At 49.0% G+C, this 25,615-nt stretch overlaps 2 protein-coding genes across 3 annotated transcripts in view; both read right to left on the bottom strand.

Moving 5' to 3' along the window:
• SECISBP2 (SECIS binding protein 2) overlaps positions 1-19,128 on the bottom strand; it is a 51,067-nt gene extending 31,939 nt beyond the window's left edge. Inside the window, exons 1-10 of one of the 2 annotated variants that reach the window (XM_088019174.1) lie at positions 18,980-19,128; positions 17,952-18,097; positions 13,061-13,310; positions 12,712-12,832; positions 11,331-11,560; positions 8,582-8,663; positions 6,449-6,651; positions 3,637-3,759; positions 2,341-2,430; positions 713-845 (exon numbers count right to left, since the gene is read on the bottom strand). In XM_088019174.1, coding sequence (XP_087875300.1) covers positions 713-845; positions 2,341-2,430; positions 3,637-3,759; positions 6,449-6,651; positions 8,582-8,663; positions 11,331-11,560; positions 12,712-12,832; positions 13,061-13,310; positions 17,952-18,097; positions 18,980-19,015 — 1,414 coding nt within the window. In that variant the 5' untranslated portion in view covers positions 19,016-19,128. The remainder of the gene's footprint in view (positions 1-712; positions 846-2,340; positions 2,431-3,636; positions 3,760-6,448; positions 6,652-8,581; positions 8,664-11,330; positions 11,561-12,711; positions 12,833-13,060; positions 13,311-17,951; positions 18,098-18,979) is intronic. The other variant, XM_088019175.1, reaches the window with a different exon arrangement.
• A 1,535-nt stretch (positions 19,129-20,663) lies between these two features.
• On the bottom strand, positions 20,664-25,337 carry CKS2 (CDC28 protein kinase regulatory subunit 2). Its single transcript, XM_028117405.2, has 3 exons — positions 25,181-25,337; positions 22,238-22,365; positions 20,664-20,998 (listed from the first exon to the last, which is right to left on the bottom strand). Exons 1-3 carry the CDS (start codon positions 25,237-25,239, stop codon positions 20,946-20,948), a joined length of 240 nt encoding a protein of 79 aa, XP_027973206.1. The 5' UTR covers positions 25,240-25,337; the 3' UTR covers positions 20,664-20,945.
• Positions 25,338-25,615: the final 278 nt, after the last annotated feature.

Below are 25,615 nucleotides of genomic sequence, written 5' to 3'. Positions count from 1 at the left end.
CGAGGATCATGACCCGAGCTGAAGGCAGTCGCTTAACCAACTAAGCCACCCAGGCGCCGCTATCTTTTTCATTTTCTTGATAACATCCTCTGGTATACAAAAGTTCTTGTTTTTGATGAAATCCTATTTATTTTTGCTTTTGTGGCCTGTGCTTTTGGTGTCCTAGCTAAAAATTCACTGCCTAATCGTAAGCCATGAAATTTACCTTTGCTTTTTCTTTCTTTTCGTTTTGTTTTTTTGGTTTTTTTTTTTTGAGAGAATCTCAAGCAGACTCCCCACTGAGCATGGAGCCCCGCCTGAGATCACGACCTGAGCCAAAACCAAGAGCTGGATGCTTAACTGACTGAGCCACCCAGGCACCCCACCTTTGTTTTTTTTCCTAAGGGTTTTTTGGGCTTAGTTTTTATATTGAGGTCATTGCTCCACTTTAACTACTGCACACAGCGCGCGGTAGGAGCCCAGCTGTCTCCGGCATGGGGAAATCCAGCTGTCCCAGCACCATTTTTCAAAACCGTTCCTTGTTCTTTTAATGAACACATTTTGGTCAAAAATTCACTGGCCATAGATATGTGGGTTTATTTCTGGACTCCCAATCTATTCCATTAGTATCTCTCTATCACAGTACCATGCTGTTCTGATTAAAGATTGTCACAGAGCAGTCTATCTGAAAGAGACCCTCAGCCATTTCCCCGAGACGAAGAGCCACTCTTACCTGAGAACACCACAGGTCTGGAGGACGGCGTGGCACTCTGCGAGTGCTGCTTCTTCTCCAGGGCTGCCAGCATTCCTCCCAAATCCAACTGTACTGGAATCTGGCTCTTCTTTCCACTATTTTTAAAATTATTCTAAAAAATTATAAAATCAGAAGTTTTCTTAAAATAGCATATTTTACAAGTGTTTTTGTTTTAAGACAAGAAGTCATAAAAACGATAAAATGAAATCTATTTATAGCGACCATAAAACAAATCTTTAAATAACTAAAGAAAAACCCAGATAATCTACATTATCTTCCAATGTGACTGCCGTGGTTTTTTATTTCCTCCCTCTCTCCTAGCCCTGGGTTTCTCTCTGTCTGTATTTGCACTGTGAGGAAGCGCACACGCCTTCGGGTAAGAAACCAGGACTTGTGTGGAGTCTTTGGCAACAGGAGTCCGTGCATGAGGCTAACTGATCGGTGTCACTGTCTCCTTGGCACCACACAACCACCAACTGCCTACAGGAGCCAATCGAATGCCATGAAATCATGGGCATATGACCAAGAATTTACACAAGTCCAAAATGCCTGCAGCAGGTATGAAATTTAGGCACGAAGTGTGCTCTACTTCAAAGAGCTGTTTTCTGGGGTCTGAGGCCGTGTGAAAAGCTGCAGAGGCAAGCTGCCGCATGCATGCGCTCAGCACAACCATTCTGCCCTCTGGCCCGGACGAGGGCCCTGTCAACGGGCGAGCCCAGCGTGCCATACAGGTGGCTACAGACTCCATGGGCAGGGACGGAAGAGGACCACACCGTACCACGGGAATTCCAGGGAATCTGCACAACGTTTAGAATTTTACTTCTCACAAATGTGAAAATAATGCCCCCACTTGAGAAGGCAAAATGGCAGTGAGGATGCCGGAGACCAGTGAAGAAATGGGACCAAGTGTGCAAGTTCTCCACCTGGATGACGAATCCACAGCAGGGCAGGGGGCTCAAGGAGAGTCCTCTCTTCACCTTGTACTGACGGCTTAGAGTTGAATTTGGCTGGGCGGGGGGGGGGGGGGGGGGGGGGGGGGCGCTCTCCTTATTTTGTTTTGTCAGACACTGCTGCCTCACAAAGGAATTCCTGTTTCCCTGGCCGCCTGGGTGGCTCAGTCGGTTAAGCGACTGCCTTCGGCTCAGGTCATGATCCTGGAGTCCCGGGATCGAGTCCCGCATCGGGCTCCCTGCTCAGCGGGGGGTCTGCTTCTCCCTCTGACCCTCTTCCCTCTCATGCTATCTCTCATTCTCTCTCTCTCAAATAATAAATAAAATCTTAAGGAAAAAAAAAAAAGGAAGTCCTGTTTCCCGAATACACAGGCAACTTTTTCACTTTCCATCAAAGACCCTCAGGCAGCCCATGCTCCCCGCTTTCTGATGTAGCAGTGGTAGCTACCACCAGTCTTCTTATGAAGGTGACAAATGTGTGCGCTTAGAGCAACTGTATTCCAACACCCTGCATGTGATTCTCCAATAAAGGAAGAAATCAAACCAAAACCACCTTTCTTGGTACATAAAGAAGTCTGGAAAAAAGTTTTTCTCGAGAGTTTAGTTGAGCAAGAAAAGTTAGGCCTAAAGCAACGACAGGGTCAATCTAAAAATTACCTGCGGCTGCTGCTGGGACTGAAAGTTCGGAGATGCTACTCTGTCTCTTCTTTCAGACGCAACTGCCAGAATGGGGAACTCCTCGGCATCCTAAGTAAACCACACACCCTTTAGCTCTTTGCAGATCACAAGAGTCAAGTGTGCCACGTGCAAGCTGTTCCTTGCCCATGTTCTCTGTAACAGGCTCCCACAGAGTTCGCAAGGGGATCTAAAACAGCCCCCAAACTGTTTTACTCTTAGATTTAAAGACCACAGTTCTAATCCCGCTGCCCTGGCCCAGGTGGGCGGGCCCCCGAGGACGTGGGTGCCCCAGACCCCCGGGCACAAGCGTGTTCAAGCACCCAGGCTTCAACTGTGTTTCTGTCAGAATAATTGTCAGTCTAGACTCAGGTGATGGAAGTACCCTGTCCTGTGTGCTGCTCCCAGGCTAGGAAATAGAAATAAAATAGAAAATAGGGCAACAGGCCTCTAATGACGATGTTGAAGTCATTTAAAAACATCTTACGTGCTTTTGTTGGCATTTTAGGTGACTCAGAGAAGTTATGTGGGATATGGGAGCAGAACTCTATGAATTATTTGTTGGCCCAAACCATAATGTTCTGCCAGGATCATACGTCTTCACACACGCAACCCTAGTGTCCTCAAGGGAGTATGCCAAGAGCCCTGGGAGCCCCCAGGTTTGTGGGAAACTCTCAGGTTTGGCCCTAAGCTGGATGGCACGCAGCAGAGCTGAGCACCTGGAGCCAGGCTGCTGAGTCTGGTATTGAGTCTGAACCCAAGGCGACTCCTTGCAGGACAGGGGCTATCTTGCAGTACCACAGGAAAACAGTTCACAGGGTGCTTTTGCAAGTTTGTGCAATTCTCCTGGCCAGGGCCCATGATGGAGCTATGGGATTCTAATTTCTCTCTAGAGTGAAGTACATTACATTCACATTTCTGGATAGAAAAGGAGACCCTGCAAAAGCCAGCATGCCAAAGCAAGGAAAAACAGGTGAACAAGGCACTGAGGAGTAAGTATGAGCACTACGGTATGCACACCACTAGATCTCCACACAAGTATCCCTCTCGACTACTCACGCACGCACCCGCTCGCCGGGTGCCCACTATGACTCAGCCACTGCGCCGGGCCGCCAAAGCGAAGAGTATGGGAGACGGCTATTCTCTTTAGCACTGGGCAAAGATTATCGAAGGGAATGTTGGAGATTTTCACTTAGGAAGCCCATATGAATCTGTATTTCTATTAGGGCAGGCCCATTTAATTAGATCATAAAAGGTGAGTAATAAATAGAAATGTACTTCAATCCTTGGTGGTTCCTGAACGGTCAAGACTTCATATTTTGATTTAGACTTTTCTTTCTTTTTCTTATGCTTTCTTGAGGCTTCATCCTGTTCAGGATTGCCACCTTGTGATGCTTTGGACTAAACAGAGAACAAAAAACACAGCAAAAATCACGGGTTTTTAAGACATTCAATAGAATGCTTGCTTCCATGAATCAGAGCAAACTTGAGACACCAAGTTGTTTAACCACATGGCAACTTTGTTCAGAGTTTGGCTCCTCATCTCTATTTTCCAAAGACCCAGCATTCAGTAGAGTACTTCTCAAGGAAAAGAAATCTGTTGAAAAAGCTGTCTTATCCAATTATTTTGAAACTGGTAGATTTGGACATACCTACTTCTGAGCCAGAGGAGACTATTTTAACATCTCTAATACCAACTTGAAGTCTTTTCATAAATCCAGGTGTGTTGGGGGCGCCTGGGTGGCTCAGTTGGTTAAGCATCTGCCTTCGGCTCGGGTCATGATCCCAGAGTCCTGAGATCGAGCCCTGCATCGGGCTCCCTGCTCAGAGGGAAGTCTGCTTCTCTCTCTGCTTGCTGCTCCCCGTTTATGTGTGCACACGCATGCACTCCCTAATAAATAAAATCTTTAAAAATAAAGTAAAAAAAATAAATCCGGGTGGGCCATTTCTAGCACCATGGCCCAGTGGTCCTTAAACCTGATCACACATCTGAAACTCCTGTGGAGCCTTCAAACCAGACAAATGTGTGGACCCATCCCACACCTGCTGAATGTGACCCCACAGCTCCCACCTTCCCTCTCAAGTCAGGTGACATGCACCTTGGCCTCAGGGCCTCTTGCACATGTGCCCACACTTGGATCCAGGCCAGGACTGCGCCCTCATTCCAGTTCAAGGGTGGTCCCACCTCCACGCAGCCTGTCCCTCTCCATCCCCCTCCAAAGCACCAATCACGACCAGTCTACACCACGCTGGTCTATCAGAACGGAGGTGCTAAGAGAGCAGGGCCTTTCCGTGTTGGGGGCCCTGCTTTATCCCCAGCGGGGACTTACCCTCCAGTGGCTCCTGGAATGTTTACCTCCTAACCTAGAGGACCTGTCCATAAGTGAAAGAGGCAACTTTGAAGGATGAGTTGTGTAGAATGGTCTCATTTTTGTTTAAAAGAAAAAAAAAGGGCGCCTGGGTGGCTCAATTGGTTAAGCGACTGCCTTCGGCTCAGGTCATGATCCTGGAGTCCCGGGATCGAGTCCCGCATCGGGCTCCCTGCTCGGCAGGGAGTCTGTTTCTCCCTCTGACCCTCTTCCCTCTCGTGGTATCTCTCATTTTCTCTGTCAAATAAATAAATAAAATCTTTAAAAAGAAAAAACTTAAAAGACAAGCCTCTACTTGTTGACGTTCTGAGGAGCCTGAGGTAGAACATATACCCAGTTGTTAATGCAGGCTTCCAGTGGGCAACAAAGGGAAGAGGACCTCGTTCACGAGTGGGTCTTTGTGGTATTACATTTGCTATTTCGGTAATAAGAGCGCACCAACACAGAGTTTCAGAGGGAAAAACCATCGTGATCCTACCACCTCCGTTACACAGGAGATCATGTCCTCTGGGTTGTGAGACTACAGGCAACTCTGTCTTTATCTTAGAACTTGTCTAAAATAAACTTTTCTTACACTTACAATTAAAAAATAATTTTAGGGGCGCCTGGGTGGCTCAGTTGGTTGAGTGTCTGCCTTCGGCTCAGGTCATGATCCTGGGACTGAGCCCTGAGTCGGGCTCCCAGCAGGGAGCCTGCTTCTCCCTCTCCTCCCTGCTCCTGCTGTCTCTCGCTCAAATTAAATAAATAAATAAATAAATGGAATCTTAAAAAAAAAAAAAAAAGGTTCTAAGAAAATAAAAACGTTAATATTAACTCTGAGAATCTTAACTGTGCATGAGGAACTCTGGTTCAGACAGCAAGACGGCAGCCGAGGGGCGGCCCCAGCCTGAGGCCTGCTCTGTCACCTGGGCCCCCATGCCCACAGCTGGTGGCGCCGCGTGTACTCAGAGAGGGACTCGCCCGCACCTCCGGTGTCCTTCACATTGTTCATAAAGCTGTGAGGACAAGCATACAGGTCTGACCTCGCCGTAACTGTCAGCACACTTTCCCTCCATCAACAGACCGTCAACACACAGCTCCCGTTTGTCGGGGGTGGTCTATGACACCCTGGGTAACAGAAAATGTCCTCTTACTCAAAAAGGACATCACTGCACTCAACAAACACGGCCATATTTCCACCTAAAATAATGTATCAATACACAATGAAAATCAAGAACAAAATTTAGACCAATAAAAAAGAAATCTAGGGACTGATGAAAATGACAGCTTAAAACTATTTGAATTGAAAGGGAAAAATGGATTCTGAAATGCTATCTTACGATAAGCTACAACCAACCAAGAATCAGTAACATATACCAGATGACCACAAAAGGTGGAATTCAGTTGTCTTGCTGTCCTTACCCTAGTAGGTAAAAGCAATTTAAATTCAACAGATGAAAGAGGGGGGAAAAAGGCAGGACTTTATACACCAGAGCATGAACTTCTGCCAGTACCTCTTCTTTAAAGACTTCAAAATGGTTCACAAATGTTTTAAGACCATGGGTGTAAAATCTACATCGTCCCTTACTCAAAAAGTTACCACTTGTGTTCCTTGACTGACGTTCTATACAACCAACTCAAATTAGCGACTACAGCACAGAATCAAAAACTTTGTTAGGATCTGAGAAAAAAAGACTATTCAGTGGCACAGAAGATCAACATAACCCAAACGTGACACATACCTTTTTAGCAGAGTGGATGTGTTTCTCTTTGTAGGAAGGATCCGAAGATAAAACTTCAGAAGGTGACATACTAACGCTTTTTGAGTCTGCTGACGAAGCGACTGTTTCTAGGTTTATCATGGAAGTAACGTTTTTAGGGGCTGGTGACTGTTCTGTAGATAACGTCTGCCGAACAACATAACCCATTGGTGTCCAAGATAACTCTGCTCAAAGATAACCAAAGTTGTTGAATAATCTCAACAGTAAAATAAAAATACTTAGAAATTGTAAACATGGGGCGCCTGGGTGGCTCAGATGGTTAAGCGTCTGCCTTTGGCTCAGGTCATGATCCCAGGGTCCTGGGATCGAGTCCCACATCGGGCTCCCTGCTCCTTGGGAGCCTGCTTCTCCCTCTGCTTCTCTCTCTCTCTCTCCCTCTCCCCCTCTCCCCCTCTGTCCCTAATGAATAAATAAATAAAATCTTTGAAAAAAAAAAAAAGAAATTGTAAACATGTATTACATGAGGTCATTACTCAGAGCATAATTAAATTTAGACTGGTGCTCAGAACATTCTCTTGGAAACGAGCATTTGCTAAGCTTTCTTCTTGGAACACCATGCAGAATTAACTTGTAGGCTGCATGATTTTCCTAGCAACTGGTTTTTTAACTTGGGGGTGCAGGTGGGCAGACAAACTATAGTTTTAGTTAAAAAATAATAATCCACAATTAAGTCCACGTGGCAAACACACAAAAATTAATAGGGCAAAGATCAAATTTTGGCCTAACACATCTTGTTATGTACCATTAACACCGTAAGTCAAAAATCATGTACCTCAGCTCCCACAGCAAGTGGTAATTTCTTTCTTTTTACATCTCAGGCCTAACTAACTACAGCAACGTTACTCCTTAGGTGCCCACAGACAGAAGAGGACCCGGGCTGACCGTGGGCAGCCGGTGCATCCCCCCAAGCCAGACAGGCTGCTTTTGTACCAGAGCTACACACCATCCAAGTCAGCTTGTAAGTGAAGGTTTTTACCGAACACACATTTACCACACGTGAGAATGCAAAAGAAAACACACTTGTGAATACAACTGGAATAATTTTGTAAAAATGTCTTGTTAGGAGAAGCTACTCAGAAAAATTAAAGGCAGAATTACTGAACTCTCTCTGAGGATGTCACTTCTGGGACATTGAGGCCAGATCTCTAATAATGCTCTGAAGCTCCCAAGACGCTTTGAGGGGTCCAAAGCATCAAAACCATTTTCCTGACGGAAGGAATGGGCGCTGAGCCTCCCTGCGCTCTGTCCTGAGTGTCCAGCGAGGTTTTCAGGAGGCTACATGATGCGGGACAGTGAAATCACTGCATGCTGAGGCTGCGCTACTGAGCCAGTCGGTAAAGTGTTGCAAAAATGTAAAACAAGGCTGCGCTCCTCACTACAATCTAACTTTGGAAAGTTATTTTTCATAAAAATATGCTATGCTGGGGCACCTGGGTGGCTCAGTCAGTTGAGCGTCTGACTCTTGACTTCAGCTCAGGTCACGGTCTCAGGGTCCTGGGATCGAGCCCCATGTCGGGCTCCGCGCTCGGCAGGGAGTCTGCTTGAGATTCTCTCTCCCTGTGCCTCTCTTTCCCTCTCTCTCAAATAAATAAATCTTAAAAAAAAATACACGCTATGTTAACAGGCAATGGGTTTATCATTGTTACTTGTATGAGAATTACAAAGTAATTTTTAGAATTTCTCAGTTTTAACTTTGGATATTTCAAGTACTGATTGCTATCATGCAAATAAACAGAAGCTCTCTGGGGCTTTTTAAAGGGTGTTAAGGGGTCCTGATACCTAAAACTTTGGGAACCACTGGTGTAGGCTATACTTAAGGAAGCAGTCATTTCTGAGTTCATAAAATTTCTCCCTTAACTGGACAAACTAGACACATTTCATTTAAAATTCTTTGCTCCTACTTTACACTCCTTGCACACTGATGGGGGATCTTGTGTACTTACTTCCAGCTTCTCACAGTGAGATCAGTTTGTTCATAAACCATCAGCTGTCTTAAGGAAGGCTTTAAAACAAAAACATTTCTGTTGCACTGAACTAAAAGTGAACTTGGAAAACAGGGCACTGGTATCTTAAAGCTGCGGCAGTGCCTCTTACCTCTGGTACAGGAGGCGGGATCAGCCACAGCACTGCCAGTCATGGTCTCCGCTGCGTCCGTGCTTCTCACCGCCCCTTCACCCTAAAAAGCAAACCACCATCTTACTATTTCAATTTGAAAGTAATCACTTAATTTTTAAATATAGTTTCCCTTGCCATTCATAAAATCTCCAAAATGTATGCTAATTAAAAATTCCAGGGGTGCCTGGGTGACTCAGTCCGTTGAGCATCCGACTCTTCATTTTGGCTCAGGTCATGATCTCGGGGTCGTGAGACTGCGCCCCACACTGGGCTCCGCACTGGGGGTGGAGCTTGCTTAGGATTCTCTATCTCCTTCTCCTTCTGCCCCTCTCGCCACACCCCCTTCCCTCCAGCTCTTTCTACAAAAAAAAAAAAAAAAGTAAAAACATACGTAATACCAAATTTCACTCCTTATAGGAGAAACCACCCACGGTGTTCAGCTGAGCCTACAGTGTCCCCCTGGCAGAAACACCTGTGTGTTGTTTCTACACGGCCCCACTAAGAGGATCACAGCACGCATACCACATAACTTGTGAAAGATCAGTACATGACAGACAAGTTCTGCATCAGCACAGATGTGCCCCCGCCACTTGAGGCAGCAGGGCCCCTGCGGGGGGGGGGGGGTGCGGGGGGGCACTGTTCACCATGCCCACGCACCGAAGTTCCCAAAAAATCCATCAGGAAAGCCCACAGAGCCAACAAACATTCACAGAACAGGAGGCAGCAAATGACACGGGAGCGGGTGAGGACACAGGGTGACCTCAGGGCGACCAGGGCATTCACTGCAAAAGGAAACTGATCCATTCAAATCTGAATGGACTTAGATTCTAAAGCTCATATCCTTCAAAACTTTTCCCACTTTGCCATTTCATTAAACCTGAGCCCAGTAAAAAAAATAGAATTATTGAAACACAGCCCCCTCTTTTAATAAATAAAACTTCCACGCTCACCATGGCTTACCTGTCCAAGAACAGTTACATAAATTACACATACCCATAGAGACGCAGTACAGCAGGCTTTCAAAAACTACTCAATGACATGGAAAAATGTCAAAAGTTTTAAACACTCAAACACAAAGTCGTACAGATGCGTAACTTCAAACTGAGGGGGATCCCCAGTCCCCACAATGTACCATTAGAAGAAGACTTAAGTGCTTAACATGGTTCTCTCTTGTACAACTTCAGACAATTACAGGTGACCCCCGAGCAACAGGGGGGTTGGGGTGCCGACCCCTGGAGAGCCAAAACTCCACATGGAACTTCTGAACCCCAAAACAACTACTAACAGCCTGCTACTGACCCGAGCCCTGCCCGATCACGTGAACAGTGAACACGCATGTTGCATGTAGTATCCGTTATGCACTATATCCCATCAGTACAGTAAGCTAAAGAAAAGAAAACGTCATAAAGAGAATCAAAAGGAAGAGAAAATACGTTTACAGTACTGTCCTGTGTTTATCAAAAACATCCACATCTGATGCAGTTCAAACCTGTGTTTTTCAAGGTCAACTGTTTTCTTTTAAATATTTCTCATGTTTAAAAATACTACTAAGATAACAAAGAGAAAAGTTTCTTCTAGAAGAAAAAATTAAAAGTCCACATGTAACTCAAGAGTGTGAACACATCCTCAGGCAAGGAGTCTGTACCCCTCCCCACAGCGCCACGTGCCTCACTTCGTGTCCAGACGCACGTGTGTGACCAGTAACGTGATAGAACGGGGTCACTCACACCCCGCCACAGCTCCCTGGCAGCCTGTCCTACTTCCATAGAGCACTCACAGGCTGGGGTTATGCACTGACCACCAGGGAGGCAGACGTGGAGCCCCTCAATGGCTCAGCTACTCCACATACCCAGCCGGGACCAAAGGGTCCCACAGCGGCCAAACCAGATTCTTCTTTGCCAGCTGGCCAGCCTGCCTTCCTCATCACGGTTAAGCCGCAGGGAAGCACCGTGGCACACAGCGTCAGGGTCACCGCGTGTGGAACGGGCTACCTTGTGCACACGGCCAGCCACCCTGCCCACCTCTGGACGGCAGTGTCCAGGCGCCCAAGTGCATTCAAGGAAGCAGAGTCCCCACTCCACTCAAGAGGTCGGTGGACGGGGGAGCTGCCTCCTTCCTTGTCTCCTCCCTCTCCCTGTCCTACCCCCCTCGGCAGAACTGAGTGAGAAGCCACCTTAGGGACTACTAACCTCATGTTTTTTCCTGGAACCTGGATGGACTAAAACTCCAAGACCAAATGTGGAACACAGCGTATTTTAAAATCATTAAGTGGCAAACAAAACACACAGTGATTACTTCTGCTGAGGTTGTGATCTCATCAATGAGAGAGGTACGGATAAAAAGCCTGGAAAAGTCAGAGGCTACCCTATGCAGTTTGACCTATTACTGTTGGATTAAAACAATCTGTGCCGGTAAACGTGCTGTCGGAATGCAATGCTGGGCGTGAGGTGATCACCAGGGGCTGTCTACGCAGCGGGACCCGTGCCGGGATCCAACCTCCGTCCCCTGTAGCTAGAAAGCACGAGGAAGCTCGTTAGGTGATTCTTTTAAAAGAACAGCTGTACCAGGGACCACACCAGGCTGGAAGGAGTCCAGGCAGAAGGTCCTCACAAGGAAGCCAGGCCGCCACAGGAAGACGAAGTGCGCCGTGAGGCCCCTACAAAGGTGTGCAGGGAGAAGGGAGGGAGAGAAGAGGAGGAGGGACACAGAGAGGCAGCCCCGCACTCACCTCCGCTGTCACCACGGCGGGTTTCACCACCTCTCGGAGAAGAGACAGGTCAGCTGCGGCGGAGCGCAGAGGCCCCCACTTGGACTGCTTCTCTGTCTCTGAGCTCTCACTGTGCTCCGGACCCTGCAGTTCGGGAAAGTCCAACCTGGTAAATTCAAACTCAGGTTTGGAGGCAGATCCACTTTTTTCAATGATTCTGGATTTCCTGTCTGTCCGTTTCTGGTAACCATCTGTATTTACAGAATCAAAAGAGGTGAAAAGGTAGGTATTGTGTGAAGACCCGTATTCACACCTCAACCGCAGGGCGGGAAGTCTACCGCTGCTGACACACTAACACGGGACTGTCCGAACGCCCTCCCCTTTGCTAGTGTTGCCAAGCTGTGTGACGTGCGAAAGAGAAATGACCACAAGCACCGGCTGCTCTGGGCGAGCCACCAGGAAGAAAAAAGCAAGGCGTGCTGCAAATCTGAGGCACGATTCTAAAGTTGATAAACTAGTTACTGCAACCTGACCTAATTATTCTTAATATACATTGTAGAGTTCTGCAAATTTACAGAGATGCCAACAAATTTCTTTTCAGAGATAAATCTTCCACACTTGAGAGGAACTTTGGAAGAAAGCAAGTAGAAGTAAACTTGGACTCTCTTCCACATCCCTTCGTTTAAATACAAATGAATCCTGATGTGGGCTGTAAGGCCATGAAGCCAATCATGACGGTTAACTGTTCAACTTCCCCTGCAAACTTCCATGCGCCAAATGGTTTCTAAGTGAAGTCAACACAAAGAGAAAAACTTACGTAACAAGTAATATAAGTTATGCACGTCAATTGGTCATTCCCAGTAAATACACGATTACAAAGGTTTTAGCTCTTTTTATAAATAAGCCATCAAACTGCACTAGTCCGTAATTTACACCACACAGAATCACTAGCTTTCAGCCATAGCGCAGAACAGTGGTTTCCAAGGCCAGAGCAGACATGTCCCCCAACTAACTACACTGCCCCAGGTTTGCTATTGCTCAGGATGGAATTCAAACCGCAAACTCTCCACCTATTAAAAAGTGTCCCAACAGAACACCAGAGAAGCTATTTCAGGAATGAACATGGTCAAATACAGTACAAAGGATGCGGCTGTGATTTACTTTAGGACTTATTTTGAGGCCTGTGCGGGTCACCTACTTGCCACGTGACTTTGGGCCGATTCCTGCACACACTAGGGCACACCAGAGAGCCCCCCACAACATGTCCCTCCCCAGGCGGAGAGCCCTCCAGGATCCCCTCGGAGTCCGATGGCCTCCACAGAAACAGGTGTACAAAGAACAGCGACCTTTCTGGGGCGGGCCGGGAAGGACAATATAACATCAGAGAGTCTGTCGTTTTCACCTGGTTTCAAGTTAGCGTCAGCGTGAACGGACACAGGATGTGAACCTCTAACTGATTTTATATCAGATGACAGAGATCCATCAGCCTTCTTGCTGTCAAACTTCTGCTCATATGTTTTTTTCTGCAGGAAAAATTAAAAAGTCACATGAATTAAAGAAAACGAGCACCATAAAAAGAGGCTTAAAATTGCAAAACCGTAAGGATTCACAAACATTTCAAAAAAGAATAAAGAAAAATCAATTCTTAAATGCACAAAAAAGATAAAAAATACTTAAAATACCATGTGAGATCCTACCGGCTCTTTCCATTTTAAACGCTACAGTAACCACCACCACAGCAGCGTGCTAACCTTAAACAAAGCTTTTGAGTCTTGTGGGAGAGGGCACATCTGCTCGCCTCGCGGCTTCACGGTCTGAAAACCTCGGTACGCGCTGGGGCGGCTGCAAGCATACTGGGAGCCCGGCACTGGGCAGCCGCTCTGTGAGCCCTCCACGGGGTAAGGAGAGTAACGGCACGGATGAAGAGCAAGCTCAGAAGACAAATACTGAGGTGGAAAAGGTGAAGCTCCGAAGGCCACATCTTCAGCATAGAGCTTCTGCCTAAATAAGAAAGATATGTTTTACTTGAAGATTTCATTACCACAAACCAAGGAGCTATTCTATAATAAGCACATTTAAACTCTTTATTATCTTCCGGTCATTCGCTCTGGCACTGAGATATCTGTAAGAGTGGAATAAAAACTCCCAGCGTTTCTTTCTTGCCCGGTGCTGCGTGCTCACTGCTGAGCTGAGCACCCACGGCAGGACAGTGTCACAACGTGCAGCAGCAAAGCCCAGGGACGCCTCGGCAGCTCTGTGCTCCCACACTGTCAGACGTTTGCAAAAGCCTCCCACAGCCACCTAGGGCCAAAAGGGCCACCCCAGACCATTCTCCCTGCGGAGAGGGCTCCCTGCAGAACCCCCACCGGCCCATCCGACCTCCAGCCCGACCACCACATCCTGTGGTTTTCGGCCTCACAGGGCCACAGCTGCAAAGGGGACACTGCACCCATGGTGGCCTGAGAGCTGCAACCCACCAGCGAGACAGGTGCCATCTGTGGACACCGCCATGCCCCCGTTTGCTCAAGCTGCTAGGCTAAACCAAAATATAACTGAACACTGATTTTGTGAGTAAATTTGGTATTCAGTCAGAGGCTTCAATCCTCTAGCAATGGAAGACGACACAATGGCGAAATGGCTGAGCAGATGAACTAAGACACAAAACACACCCTTCTCATTCCCATAAGTGAGCACCAGCAGATGTTTCTGTGACTTCCCAGAGCTGAAAATCTTTCTGTGGAAAATCAACGGAATCCCAAAGGGTGCTGGACCATTGAAAGGCAGGAACATCAGAGCTAATGAGGAGACGTCCTGCACGATCTTCTCACGGCTGGGTCGCCAGTGGGTACAGGCACAGGCAGCACTCTTAAATACATAGTATTTCTGCTCTGGGGCAAGGAAGGGCCTGCACTGCAGGACAAAGGCGTCACCACCCACACCTGAAACACACTTGCCAGAATGTTCCCTGCATCCACGTGCATGCGGTACCTAACTGGACAGCATGCTATTGGTGTCTCTGAGCCCACGATATCTTACAATAAGTTCACACCCAGGAAGATCATTCACTAACTCTAGTAATGAACTATTCCTAGTGAAAACCCAAGAAAAACCCTTTTACTGTACTTTTTTCAGTACACCTGGCCTAGTGCTGTTCTTTGCAGAGAAGAAAATGATTTAAAGCATCATCCTGTTCTCAGATGCGAATCCCTGTTTTATTTGAAGCTCAGAAAATCTAAGGAGTGGGAGGATCTGTTCTTCACAAGGGAGGTGGGCAAAGAGGGGCGCATAGCAAAACACAGTAAAAAAGATGATATCCCAAGTCCAAAAACCAGACAAACGGACAGACCAATGAAACTTAGGTAAAAGGGGCGCCTGGGTGGCTCAGGTGGTTAAGCGACTGCCTTCGGCTCAGGTCATGATCCTGGAGTCCCGGGATCGAGTCCCGCATCGGGCTCCCTGCTCAGCGGGGAGTCTGCTTCTCCCTCTGACCCTCTTCCCTCTCGTGCTCTCTGTCTCTCATTCTCTCTCTAATAAATAAATAAAATCTTTAAAAAAAAAAAAAAGAAACTTAGGTAAAGGGAGGCAGGGTCCAGCAGTTGTGAAGGCGCGTCACCCAGCAACCCTGCATCCGTGAACCCAGAGCCCTCGGTCTGGGTCCTGGCTCAACTCAAAAATCTAGTTTTCCACTTTGGACAAGTCCTCACTGGTCTTTCTTCCTCTGGAAAGTTGGTTTTTTGCTTTCCATTCAAGGCCAATGCAATTATATGCAGAGAACAACACCCAGTAAAATCTCACAGCAACAACCCACAGCATCTGTTGGGGCTTCAAGCAGCTTGTCCGTAACATTCCAGTTGCCACAAACTGCGCAGACGACCCCCAGCCCAGAACACACGCCCGGACGCCCACCTTCTCACCCACCCCTCCCTGTATATGAGCAGCACTTCTGCAGCTGGGCCGCCCTGCCTTCCCCCGTAACCACAACACCCACTGACCTACTGCGTCCACTTCCCCTTGCCCCATCCCTACCAACCATCCCGAGTCTCCAGGACATCCTTCCTGCAAGCCCAGTCGCCTCCTAGCCACGGCATCTGTGGGTCTGGCCCTTCTGTCAGATCCCCTGAAAAGCTCCACCAGCCTGGACTTGCAACCCGGTCCCACCTTCCAAAGGCTCATCCGTGGAGGGCCCTCCTCGGCACTTTCCTTCTCTCCAGTCAGACTCAGAGTCCAAACCTCTCCTCATTCTGCTCAGACTTCACATACGCACTTGCAGTCGGGCACCTTCGCCAGCTCCGGGCCTCGCTCTCCAACCCACAGGGGGTTCCCACACAACAGCTCACTCTTCCCTAACCGGTACTGGAGTCCAAGCTGAGCTGCTGGTCCCCAAACGGCCCCTCTTCCCACCCCCCTCCCCCCCCCCCCCCCCCGCACGTACTCAGCCAGAAACCACCACAGCCTCTCTCCTGCCAACACCCACAGGACCACCCGGGAGCCTTTCTCCTGGCAGCAGGGCTCCATGTATTTCTTCCCGAGTTTCAGTGCCTGGAACCCAGTCCGAGGCTTCATGCCCCTCTCCCTTCAAGCTGAACGAGAATCCAGGAGTGAGCGTTCCGACTCCGTGTAAGACACGACCAGCAGTGCCCTACCTCCTACCCAGCACACCTGGTCTTTGCGGCTGTACCGTGCGGGCTCCCCCAAGCACTTCACCTGGTCCCTCGTCCTTGACAGTCGCCCCAATAGTCTCGCACCAGTCCCTGCCGTCAGGCCAGGACGTGTCAGGCTCCGGCAGCTCCTCCAGCCACCAAACAGACGGGAGCCACACTCCGTCCAGAACTACTAGGTCTCACAGCTGAGACTTCCACTCAGAAGCGCCCGCAGCTGACAGCCGACTGCAACACGATGAAATGCTCAGCAGTTGTCGCCAGCGGTGGCAGCAGCTGTGGGGAGTTCGACTGAGTGCAGGTCAGAAGAAAGGACGGTCATTCTGCTTCGGGCGCTGCCTACCTGAATGACTTTGAACACACGTTTCCAGCCCCAGTTTCTCAGGTGTAAAAATAACATGACACCTCCTGCCAACCTCACGGACTGAGACAGGCAGTGGGACAGGCAGGAAAGACAACATAAGTTCCTTACTCCATTTTTTCATCGCAGAGATCTCCATTTACAAGAAACCTGGCTCAAGCAGACTTCTTAGCCTCCATCAGAATGTACCAGGTAATGGGTTCTCAAATATGTAAAGTGTCCCCGTTTTGCCCCCTTCAAAGGCTTCTTCCTGTTCTTCCTAACCCTGCCCCTCTGCTCCCACGCCTCTTTTGTCCTTAATTGTTTTCTCATCAGGCAAGAATATTGTCACCCAATCTTTTCCTTGGTTATAAATATTTTTTAAATCAAAGCTAAAAAACGGTAAGAGATTAAGAAACCTAATTTTTAAATTCAGCAGTGCACATCCTTAAGCTTCTGATTCTTCTCGATTCATGCTACTTCCAGAACGTTACTTTAGCTGTAAGAATGTTTTCCATTATGTTGGGTAACTGGAATCCCATCCAGCAGATGGCTTCGAATCCTTGTCACTGAGTGAAATATATTTTAGACTTTACTTTGTGAACCACCCAAGGTAGGGAACAATCCAAATGAAACCCATGCCAACCTTCCTTTAACAAAGGATGAAATCTCAGTGGAACACTTCAGTAATCCTAGCAAAGCACATACAAGCAGAACTTCAACTTTGTCAAAAAATACAACCTATATACACCAAACAACTCGATGGTTTCATTGTTCATTTCAAATTTCAATCTTGTGAATGCAAATCTAGAATTTATATGAAGTATGCAATCAACACTAAGCAGGCATGAAAAAGAAACAAGAATGACCCACATGGATGGAACATAAAGTCAAGGATTCTTACATAAGCGTAAAGGTGATGCATACCTTTAAAAAGCCTACAAGTACTCTACACAATTACATAAAAAGTTTAACGCACGTTTTTCTAAATTCAGCTATTAACGCAAACCACTATATAAATACCTAAAGAATGAAACTTGAGAAGAAAAAGGAAAACTGAAAAACCAACATAAGCCTTCTCTCAATTCAAACTTAGAAGAATTTTATAACCCAAGCTTCTAGAATCCAACTCCACAGGACATATCTAAAGAAAAATAGTGGAATGCAAACCTCAGCAATTTCCAAAGAACTATCCAACAAAAGAGCAGCCATGGTTGCAAGCCCCCACTCCTTCCCCTTCCCCAAACAAGATTTTACAATGTTACACCCTACAACCACAGAGCATGCTGATTTCTCTGGACTCGTCTTTGCCCGGTTTCCTCTCTACACCCCCAGCCACCTCATCTCCCGTCAGACACATGATAGTTTCAGACCCCATGCAAAAACGAACCCTGAAACTAGTGAATGCAGTGCAACCTCCACACCTTCTTTGCCCAAAATAACTGCGTGAGTATGGAGAGCTGAGGTTTCCGTTTTGGGTGTCGGGCAGGTTAAGTTGTGCCACTGCCTCAGGCCATTCTTGGCGGAGGAGCATCCTACCCTCTGGTCGTACTGAGAACACGGACTATGTCAGGTGCAGCATACTTGAAAGTGTAATCCCCATTCAGTCCCCAGGGAAGGCAAGGTATTGAGAAGGGTACATACTGAGGCACAGGAAGCTCCTGAACACACGGGTAGTAGGTGGCTGCACAGCTAGGGAACGCACGTGCTTCCGAAGACTCTGACCATGCCACACTGAGCCCAGCAAATTTGGGGACAAATGGTTTGACATCTGCTGACAACTTGATGCCCTGAGGAAAAAAGTGGGGGGAGGAGGGTGACTACCTACATTTGGAGGTAAAGCAAATGTGAACAAAAAACCCAAGGAAAGTCGCTGGGTTCTAGCAGTCCCAGAAATGCCAGTCGCAGGAGTGTCTGTTGTCCAAATACTTCAACCTCAAAAAACGAGAATCTGTTTGCTAACAACCTCTCCCCCAATGGTTTTTTACTAAAAGAAGTGGTCTACTAAATATTAAAGGGGGGGGGGGAGCAAGCAATGAAAGTGGAAATAAAGTCCCATCCCGGTGAAAGAATCAGGACAACTTACGAAGTTCCCTCAGCCTTAACCTGCAGTACAGGTGTGTCACCCTCCCCGCTGTCGTTACGGATAACCGAGAACCGAAAACTGCCGTGGGCAAACCCAGCCGCGGGACGGCTGACTCAAACGCACTGCGGAAGTTCGTTTCCATCAAATTTCTCAAAAAAGAAAAGTTACAAAAATCCTTTGCTTGTCGCTCAGCGAACCACTAAGAGCTGTTTTGTTGAAAAGCAAAAGCGAGCCCTGCTAGAAGGACATTCCACTGTCACAGAGCCTGGGGGTTTGAACGTAAAACCTGGTCTTCTGGTCTTCGGGGCCGCACGGGGAGACTGACTCCGACGCTTTCAGAAACCACTCGAAGGCCGACTGGTGCGGCCGCCAGGGCTCCATCTAGCGGTGCTGCCGAGCAGGCCGGGCGGAGGCCAGCGCTTCGGCCAACGTTTGCCCGAGCTCCCAGACGCGAGCGCGGCGAGCCGGCGTGGGGGCGCACTCCCGGCGCCCGCGGCCTCCCCCGGCTAACCCGCCCCGACGCCCCGCGCCGCCCCCGCCCGCCTCCGCCCCGACGCCCGCCCCCACTCCGGGGCGCCGTCCTCACCTCGCCCACGGGCTCCCGAGGCCCCTCCGACGCCATGATGCGCGGCTCGGAGGAGGCCCGGCCCGGGAGGCCAGCAGCCGCCCCGTCGGCTGGCGGCACGGACGCGCGGCGCTCCGGCTCACCGCTTTTCCGTCTTCAGAGCTGACGCCAGGAAGTGCGTCACAGAAACGCGCCTGGGCCCGCCGCGCGTCCCCCTACTTCCGGCCGGAAGTGCGCGCGCTGAAGGTCGTGGCCCGGCGTAGCGACGGCAGCCTTCGCGTCGGAAGAGGCGGCGGTCAGGCCGCGGATGCGGTGTGGCCAGGGGCCCCCGAGGCGGAGGAGGACGTGGACTCCAGGCCCAGGAGGCCTTGGTGCAGTCAACTGCCAGGGGCTGGAGCACTGGGCAGCAAACGCGAGAGAATTCCCAGGCTGCACAGTCCCTTTCAGCCACTGCGAAGGGCGGGGCGGCCGGGCGGGGCGGGGGGGCGGGGCGGGGGCGGGGCGGGGGGGGCCGGGCGGGGGGCGGGGGCCGGGCGGGGGCCGGGCGGGGGCGGGGCGGGGCGGGGGCGGGGCGGGGGGGGGCGGCCGGGCGGGGGGGCCGGGCGGGGGCGGGGGCGGGGCGGGGGGGGGCGGCCGGGCGGGGGGCGGGGCGGGGCGGGGGCCGGGCGGGGGCCGGGCGGGGGCGGGGGCGGGGCGGGGCGGGGGCCGGGCGGGGGCGGGGCGGGGGGGGGCGGCCGGGCGGGGGGCGGGGGCCGGGGGCGGGGCGGGGGGGCCGGGCGGGGGGGCGGGCCGGGCGGGGGCCCCGGGAGCCCCGGGAGGGACAGGGGCGGGACAGGGGCTGGCGACGTGAGCGCTGCCCCGCGGGGAGGCCGGTTCCTTCACCCCCAGGCACGACTCAGAGCAGCAAGCGCCGGCAGCGCCCAGCCCCCCAGGCGTTGTTGCTTTGGGACCGCAGGTGGGTGCAACAGGCCTAAACACAGCCGACAGGCCCGGCGGCGACCTTGTCGGGGGCTGCCGCGGGGTCACGGCTCCCTTGACTTGGCGGTCCCCGAGGCTTCCTGGCGCTAGGCCGGGACTTGAAGGGGGTGCGGCCCTGGGGCAAAAGTGCGTTCTGGGCTGCTGCTCGGCGCCGCCTGTGGCGCTTCCTGTGCTGTGTGCTGTTTCTGTATAAGGACACCCTTCTCAGGAGGGGAGCACGCAGAGGACCAGCAGACTCGGGTGTTTGCTGGCAGCTCACTTCAGTTTTCCCCAGCACAGCAGATGAGAGGGTCTATGTTTGCATTAACTCAGGAGTATTCTTTAGCAGCTAAAGAGACAACTTACAGACGAACACAAACTACGTATGGAATGGTGTTTTACATTTTAAAAATGCTGTGCTATTTTATAGGAAACATTACCCCTACTTGGCACGTGGAGTAAAACGGGAACAGGGATAAGTGGTTTCCCTCAAGGCCACTCGATGTGGCAGGCCTTAGACACAAGTGCACAAGTCTCAGGAACTAAACTAGCAATACAGTTATGAACTCTGTCTCCATTAAACTTCATAAGTGAATTAAGTCATACCCTCCCCAAACCAAGCTATTCTAACCCATTTAAAACTATCTCTTTAAAGTAAATTTATTTCCTCCAAAATTGTAGAACTGAAATCTAACAACCTCGACAGACACAAGTGAACCTTAAGAAAATAAACCCCCAAAAACTTCAATGATAAATGCAACATACAAACTTTATTTAACAAAAGCAACAGGTAAAGTCAAACAGGCACTTATATTAAGAGAAAACCAACTAGAAGAAATTTTATCTTAAACACCTGACAGTAACCTATTTGCAGTTGCATTTACTGAGCTCTGTTGCTGTGAAGAATACAGCTCATGCACAGGTATGGATCAACAATTTGTACATTTTTCAAGTATTCACTGAATACTACCTTATATACACATATACATTAAATTTGAAAAAGATTCAATTGACGATCCCCAGATAGACTTCATTTTTGTTGCTCTTTTGGAAGAGGTCGTCTAAAGAGAAGAATATGTGGTTCTGTGGAAACAAAATATTTTATATAATTTTAATACAGTATGGTTAACTTTCAGTCATTCAACCAAAATGCCAAATTCTCAATTAAACCAAAATAAATCTATGATCAGCTGTCATTTTATAGAAATATCTGAAATAAATTTTGCTTCAAAAGTCACTGTCAACTATAAACAGAAGAAAACCACCTGATGATGACATTCCCCACAGTGTGCCACTGTTTAATTTAGTTTCACCTACCCTGGAAAAAGATGCTAAGTAGAGAAGCCACTTCGGGGAGAATGGTTTCTACCTTTAGAATCTCAATTCCAGTGAAAAGGAAAGACACCTAACACCAAATTCAAAAACCACCAGCCCGTAAAAAGTGCAGATCCCAGGGGCCCATTCCCAAAGATTGTTTCATTAGGTGGGAGCCCAGGATTCTAGAGTTAAGTTCCTCCTGTGCTCTGGTATTAGCTGGAGAAAGAGCTTTTGAACCCTGATACAATTAAATGCCCCCAATCCCAAGAAAGTTTTAAGTCACATTCTGATGCTATTGCTGCTTTTCTTTAACAAGGGCAGAAAACAAGCTCTAGTTCCACCTAATTCGGTTTCTATAGCATGCCCTCAAATTTTGCTCAAAGCATTATAAATTGTTTAAGTTAGATCTATTTACTGATAACGCAAAAGCAGAATTTAACCCCACAAGTTTTAGTTTACCATTTCGTATCTGGGAAGCTCTGGTAAAATCCACACAATAATATAACCACTCATAACATAACACAACAAGGTTCACTCACTAGGTTACCTTATTTCACCTTAATGTGGTAGATCCCAATTATCTTTTAACAGAATATTAAAGGAAAAGACAAATCACTTCAAATTGCATTAACTTCTATGCTAAGAACTTAAGGACACTTAAGATGTCTTAAAATGAGTTCTCAGTTTTCAGAGACAGGACACCAGAATTATGCTTACAGCAAAATACTTATTAATAATGACACGTTTTAAAATAAAATGGAATTGATTTTAACTCCTTACCTTTCTGCAGGTAGAATAATGCATTACTTTCACTCATGTGGTATTATTTACTACAAAATTGGAATTCTTTCTAGGGAAGAAAGGAATCAGCCATCCAAGAATAGTCAAACTTACCACGGTTACTTTGGGAATACCACTGACTGTCAATATTACTTAACAATTTTCAAAAACCACAACCACTACTTTTTTATTTCAGTTGATGCTTTCCTAAATGGAAACACCTACCTGGCTCATGAATCATGTAATGAACCCAGCCTAGACTCTGTTGGACACCAAGTCTCCTCCACTCCTCTTCAGACATCAGATGGGTTTTCGGGACTTGTTTGGAAAGTTCTCTGGGTAACATGACATGCCTGTTAAGAGATATAGCCAAGTATTAAATACACCTTTCCTACAATTATGATCACTTTATAAAGGCATTTTTAGGATACTTAATATCCTGAGTTCAAAATAAAGATCTTTAAAGCAACTCTTGTTACATTACTGTTGACATCAATCTTGAGGGCTGTCTACTACCTTTAATTCTGATTTTTGATGGCCTAATGTTCAAAACAGGAAGAATATACAGTCCAAAAGCAGAAAGCACTTTGTTGAGGATTTGCCTTTTCTTCTCTAAGAGACTGCTTGCTGTTTCAATGTTCTTCAGAAATAGAATCCCCAAACCCAAGTCGGGCTCATGGTTATCCAAAACATCCCAGCCTCCCCTACAGCCATCTCTGGTGACTTAAATCCTGGTCAATAAGATATAAGCAAAGAATATGTAACTTATGGAAACTGTCTTCAAAAGGAAAGAACATGCCCAACTCTTTTCCTTGTTCTTCCCTGATGGGTTATGAAGCAGACTAATGTGATCAGGGAGCCAGAGAAGCCATCTAAGACCACAGAAGCGTAAATTGAGGATGGTTCCTGATTGTAAAACTGACATCCCAGACCCTTGTAGACTTTTACATAATAGGAAAAAATAATTTGTTACAGTCAATTTGGTTTCCCATTACTCAACATTATAGATCTGTAGATGAGTCCCTGTATACTCTACAAGTTGCTTTGTTTAAATAAAAAGCAAAAAACAAACCCAAATCCCACGTATATATGTGTACCTGGCAACCTAGCACAAAGACGTTCAGTTTTCCAGTAAGTTACTGACTTCTATCCATTAAATAACTATCTTCTATTCTTTGGATATGACGTATATCCAAAATTGTATTAAGTTTTTTTTTTTTTTAAGAAGACATGCAATACTCTTCAATGTCAAAACATCAATAAGATGTACAATTGTAGCTTTGTAAAAATTCTTAAAGACAAGTCTGCACCCCTCTTAACAGCACTAAAAAGTTCTTTATAAATCACAATTCCCAGACCCATTTTTACCATTTCCAGTAGCAGTATAAAGTTATACAGTCATCGACAACCACTAACCAAATTTTTTGACCAGTATAAAACATCCATCTACCTGAAAGTCAGTTGGCTATGGATATGAGAAAGGTGCAATCTCTGGTTAGTCACACTTTCTGGCACAAAAGAAAACTGAACCCAGAACCCATAATAAGCACTAAACAGTCATCAACTTAAACGCTACAGTCTGTGGCTGGTGAATTAAATACCCATCACAAATTATTTACACAAAAAAAGTGAGCCTTAGAACAACTGTATTGTGTTGCTAGATCTGCCATAAGGCCACCAAATGAAATTATGCTTACTATTTTTACTAATTCCAGTGAACTACAGTTGACCCTTGAACAACATGGGGTTTGGGGCGCTGACACCCTGCGCAGATGAACACCCCCATTTAACATCTGATTCCCCCAAAACTTACTGATAGCCAACTTTGACCCAAAGCCTTGCTGATGACATGAACAGCCAATTAACACGCATCTTGTAAGTTACATTGAAATGCTGCGCTAACATCTATCTACATTGAAGGCTCTGCAAAGACTCTTATTTCTGCCTTCTACATCAGTTCCTGATTAGCCTCAAAGAGAAATGGAATGCCAGCTAGCTGTCTGTGTTCACACTGTGTACAACCATATAAACGTATCCGTGTGTTACCCACAAGTCACAGCCCCTCCCTTGCCCCTTAATCACGGAAACAGGCTCACCTTCATCAAGGTTTGATTACAAAGGAGAAATTTTCGATAGCTCCAAACTCGCCTAACTCTACCTCTACTTTACTTCGGGGAGCTCGTCTCCTAACTACAGGTAAGGGAAGTATTTCCCAAATCCGACGTGGGCTTCTCTGACGGGCTTGCCGGGGAGGGCGGGCGGCGGGGCCGCGGGTGGGAGGGGAGGCCCGTTAAAGCAGGAGCTACGCGGGCAGCGCCAGCAGCCACCTCCCAGAGAGCAGACGGCTCGTCGTGGAGAGGCTCTTGAGAGAGCTGCTCTACAGCTTGTGTGAGCTTAAATCCACGGCCCTCTAATAACTCGATCCGAGTGCCATTCAACGGACCCAAGCCTTGATCGCATCTACAAAAGAACCCACGCATCAGTGAGGCACAAGCGCCAGTCAAGCGTGTAAGTGCACACTCCCCCTAAAGCTGCGGCAGCACCACGCACGCACTGCCCCGGAGCCGCAGCTCAGGTCCAGCTCTCACGAGCACTGGGCTGCACCCCGCGCCCCCGGCCAGCCTCTCCCCCTCCTGGGGGGGCCGTGACGCGGGCCTGCGACGGTGGAGCGCGGGGCTACCGCACCGACTCCGGCTACTCCCGCGCCCTGCCCCGGGCGCGCAGGCCTCCGCGGCGCCGAAGCACCGCCACACAAAAGCCAAGCCCCCGGCGGCGGCGCCCGGGCGTCCCCGCCCCCGCCCGGAGCCGCGCCCGGCCCCCGGGACGCGTCGGGAGGTGCCCGAGGCCCGGCCCCGCCCCGGGCGGCCGGTTTCCCCGCTCGGTCCCAGCGCAGGTGCCCGCGGCGCCGAGGCCCAGAGCCGCCGCCCGGCCGCGCGCCGAGGCCGGGGGAGCCCCTGCCGGACCGCGCAGAGCCCCCCGCCCCGCTCGGCCGCCGCGAACAAAGGGCGGGGAGTGGCGGGCCACAGGCCTCGGCCCCGGGGCCCGCGCCGCCACCCTGACCCCACCTCCGACCTCGGGCCCTGACCCGAACCCCGGCAGACGCGCTGCGACCCCGGCCCCGGCTCCGGTTCCGCGGCTAAGGCAGCCCCGCCGGCCGGCCCCGCTCACCGGTACTCGTAGTGCTCGTCGAAGTACTTGTCCGAGTAGTAGATCTGCTTGTGGGCCATCCTGCGGGCGGGCGGGAGCGACGGGGCGCAAAGAGCGGGCGCGGCGGGCCACACGTCCGGGTCCGGCCAGAGCAACGACTCGACTGCGCCCAACCGACCACAGGCCCAACGATCCCGGTTTGAATCCGACAGCCCACCGCTGATTGGACGGAGGCGCCAGCCAATTGCCTCCCGCGTAGACTGCCGGTAGGCGGGACAGGCTCACAGCCTATCGTCACGACCCTCCTCGGCGTTTGCTCTCATGATCAGCCAATCAGAGACCTGTTGCGAGGCCGCCCGGGGGAAGAAGTGGATGATTGGCAAGACGCGGCGACGGGAAACTCCCTGACGGAAAGGGGCGTGGTCATGGGCGGGCGGAGCCCGGACGTTAAGGGCC

The sequence above is a fragment of the Eumetopias jubatus genome, unplaced genomic scaffold (genome assembly GCF_037043125.1).
Source record: "Eumetopias jubatus isolate StellerSeaLion01/CBP00866 unplaced genomic scaffold, mEumJub1_p1.0 scaffold_15, whole genome shotgun sequence".
Classification (NCBI taxonomy): Eukaryota; Metazoa; Chordata; class Mammalia; order Carnivora; family Otariidae; genus Eumetopias; species Eumetopias jubatus.
This window is presented reverse-complemented; position numbering and strand designations above follow the sequence as displayed.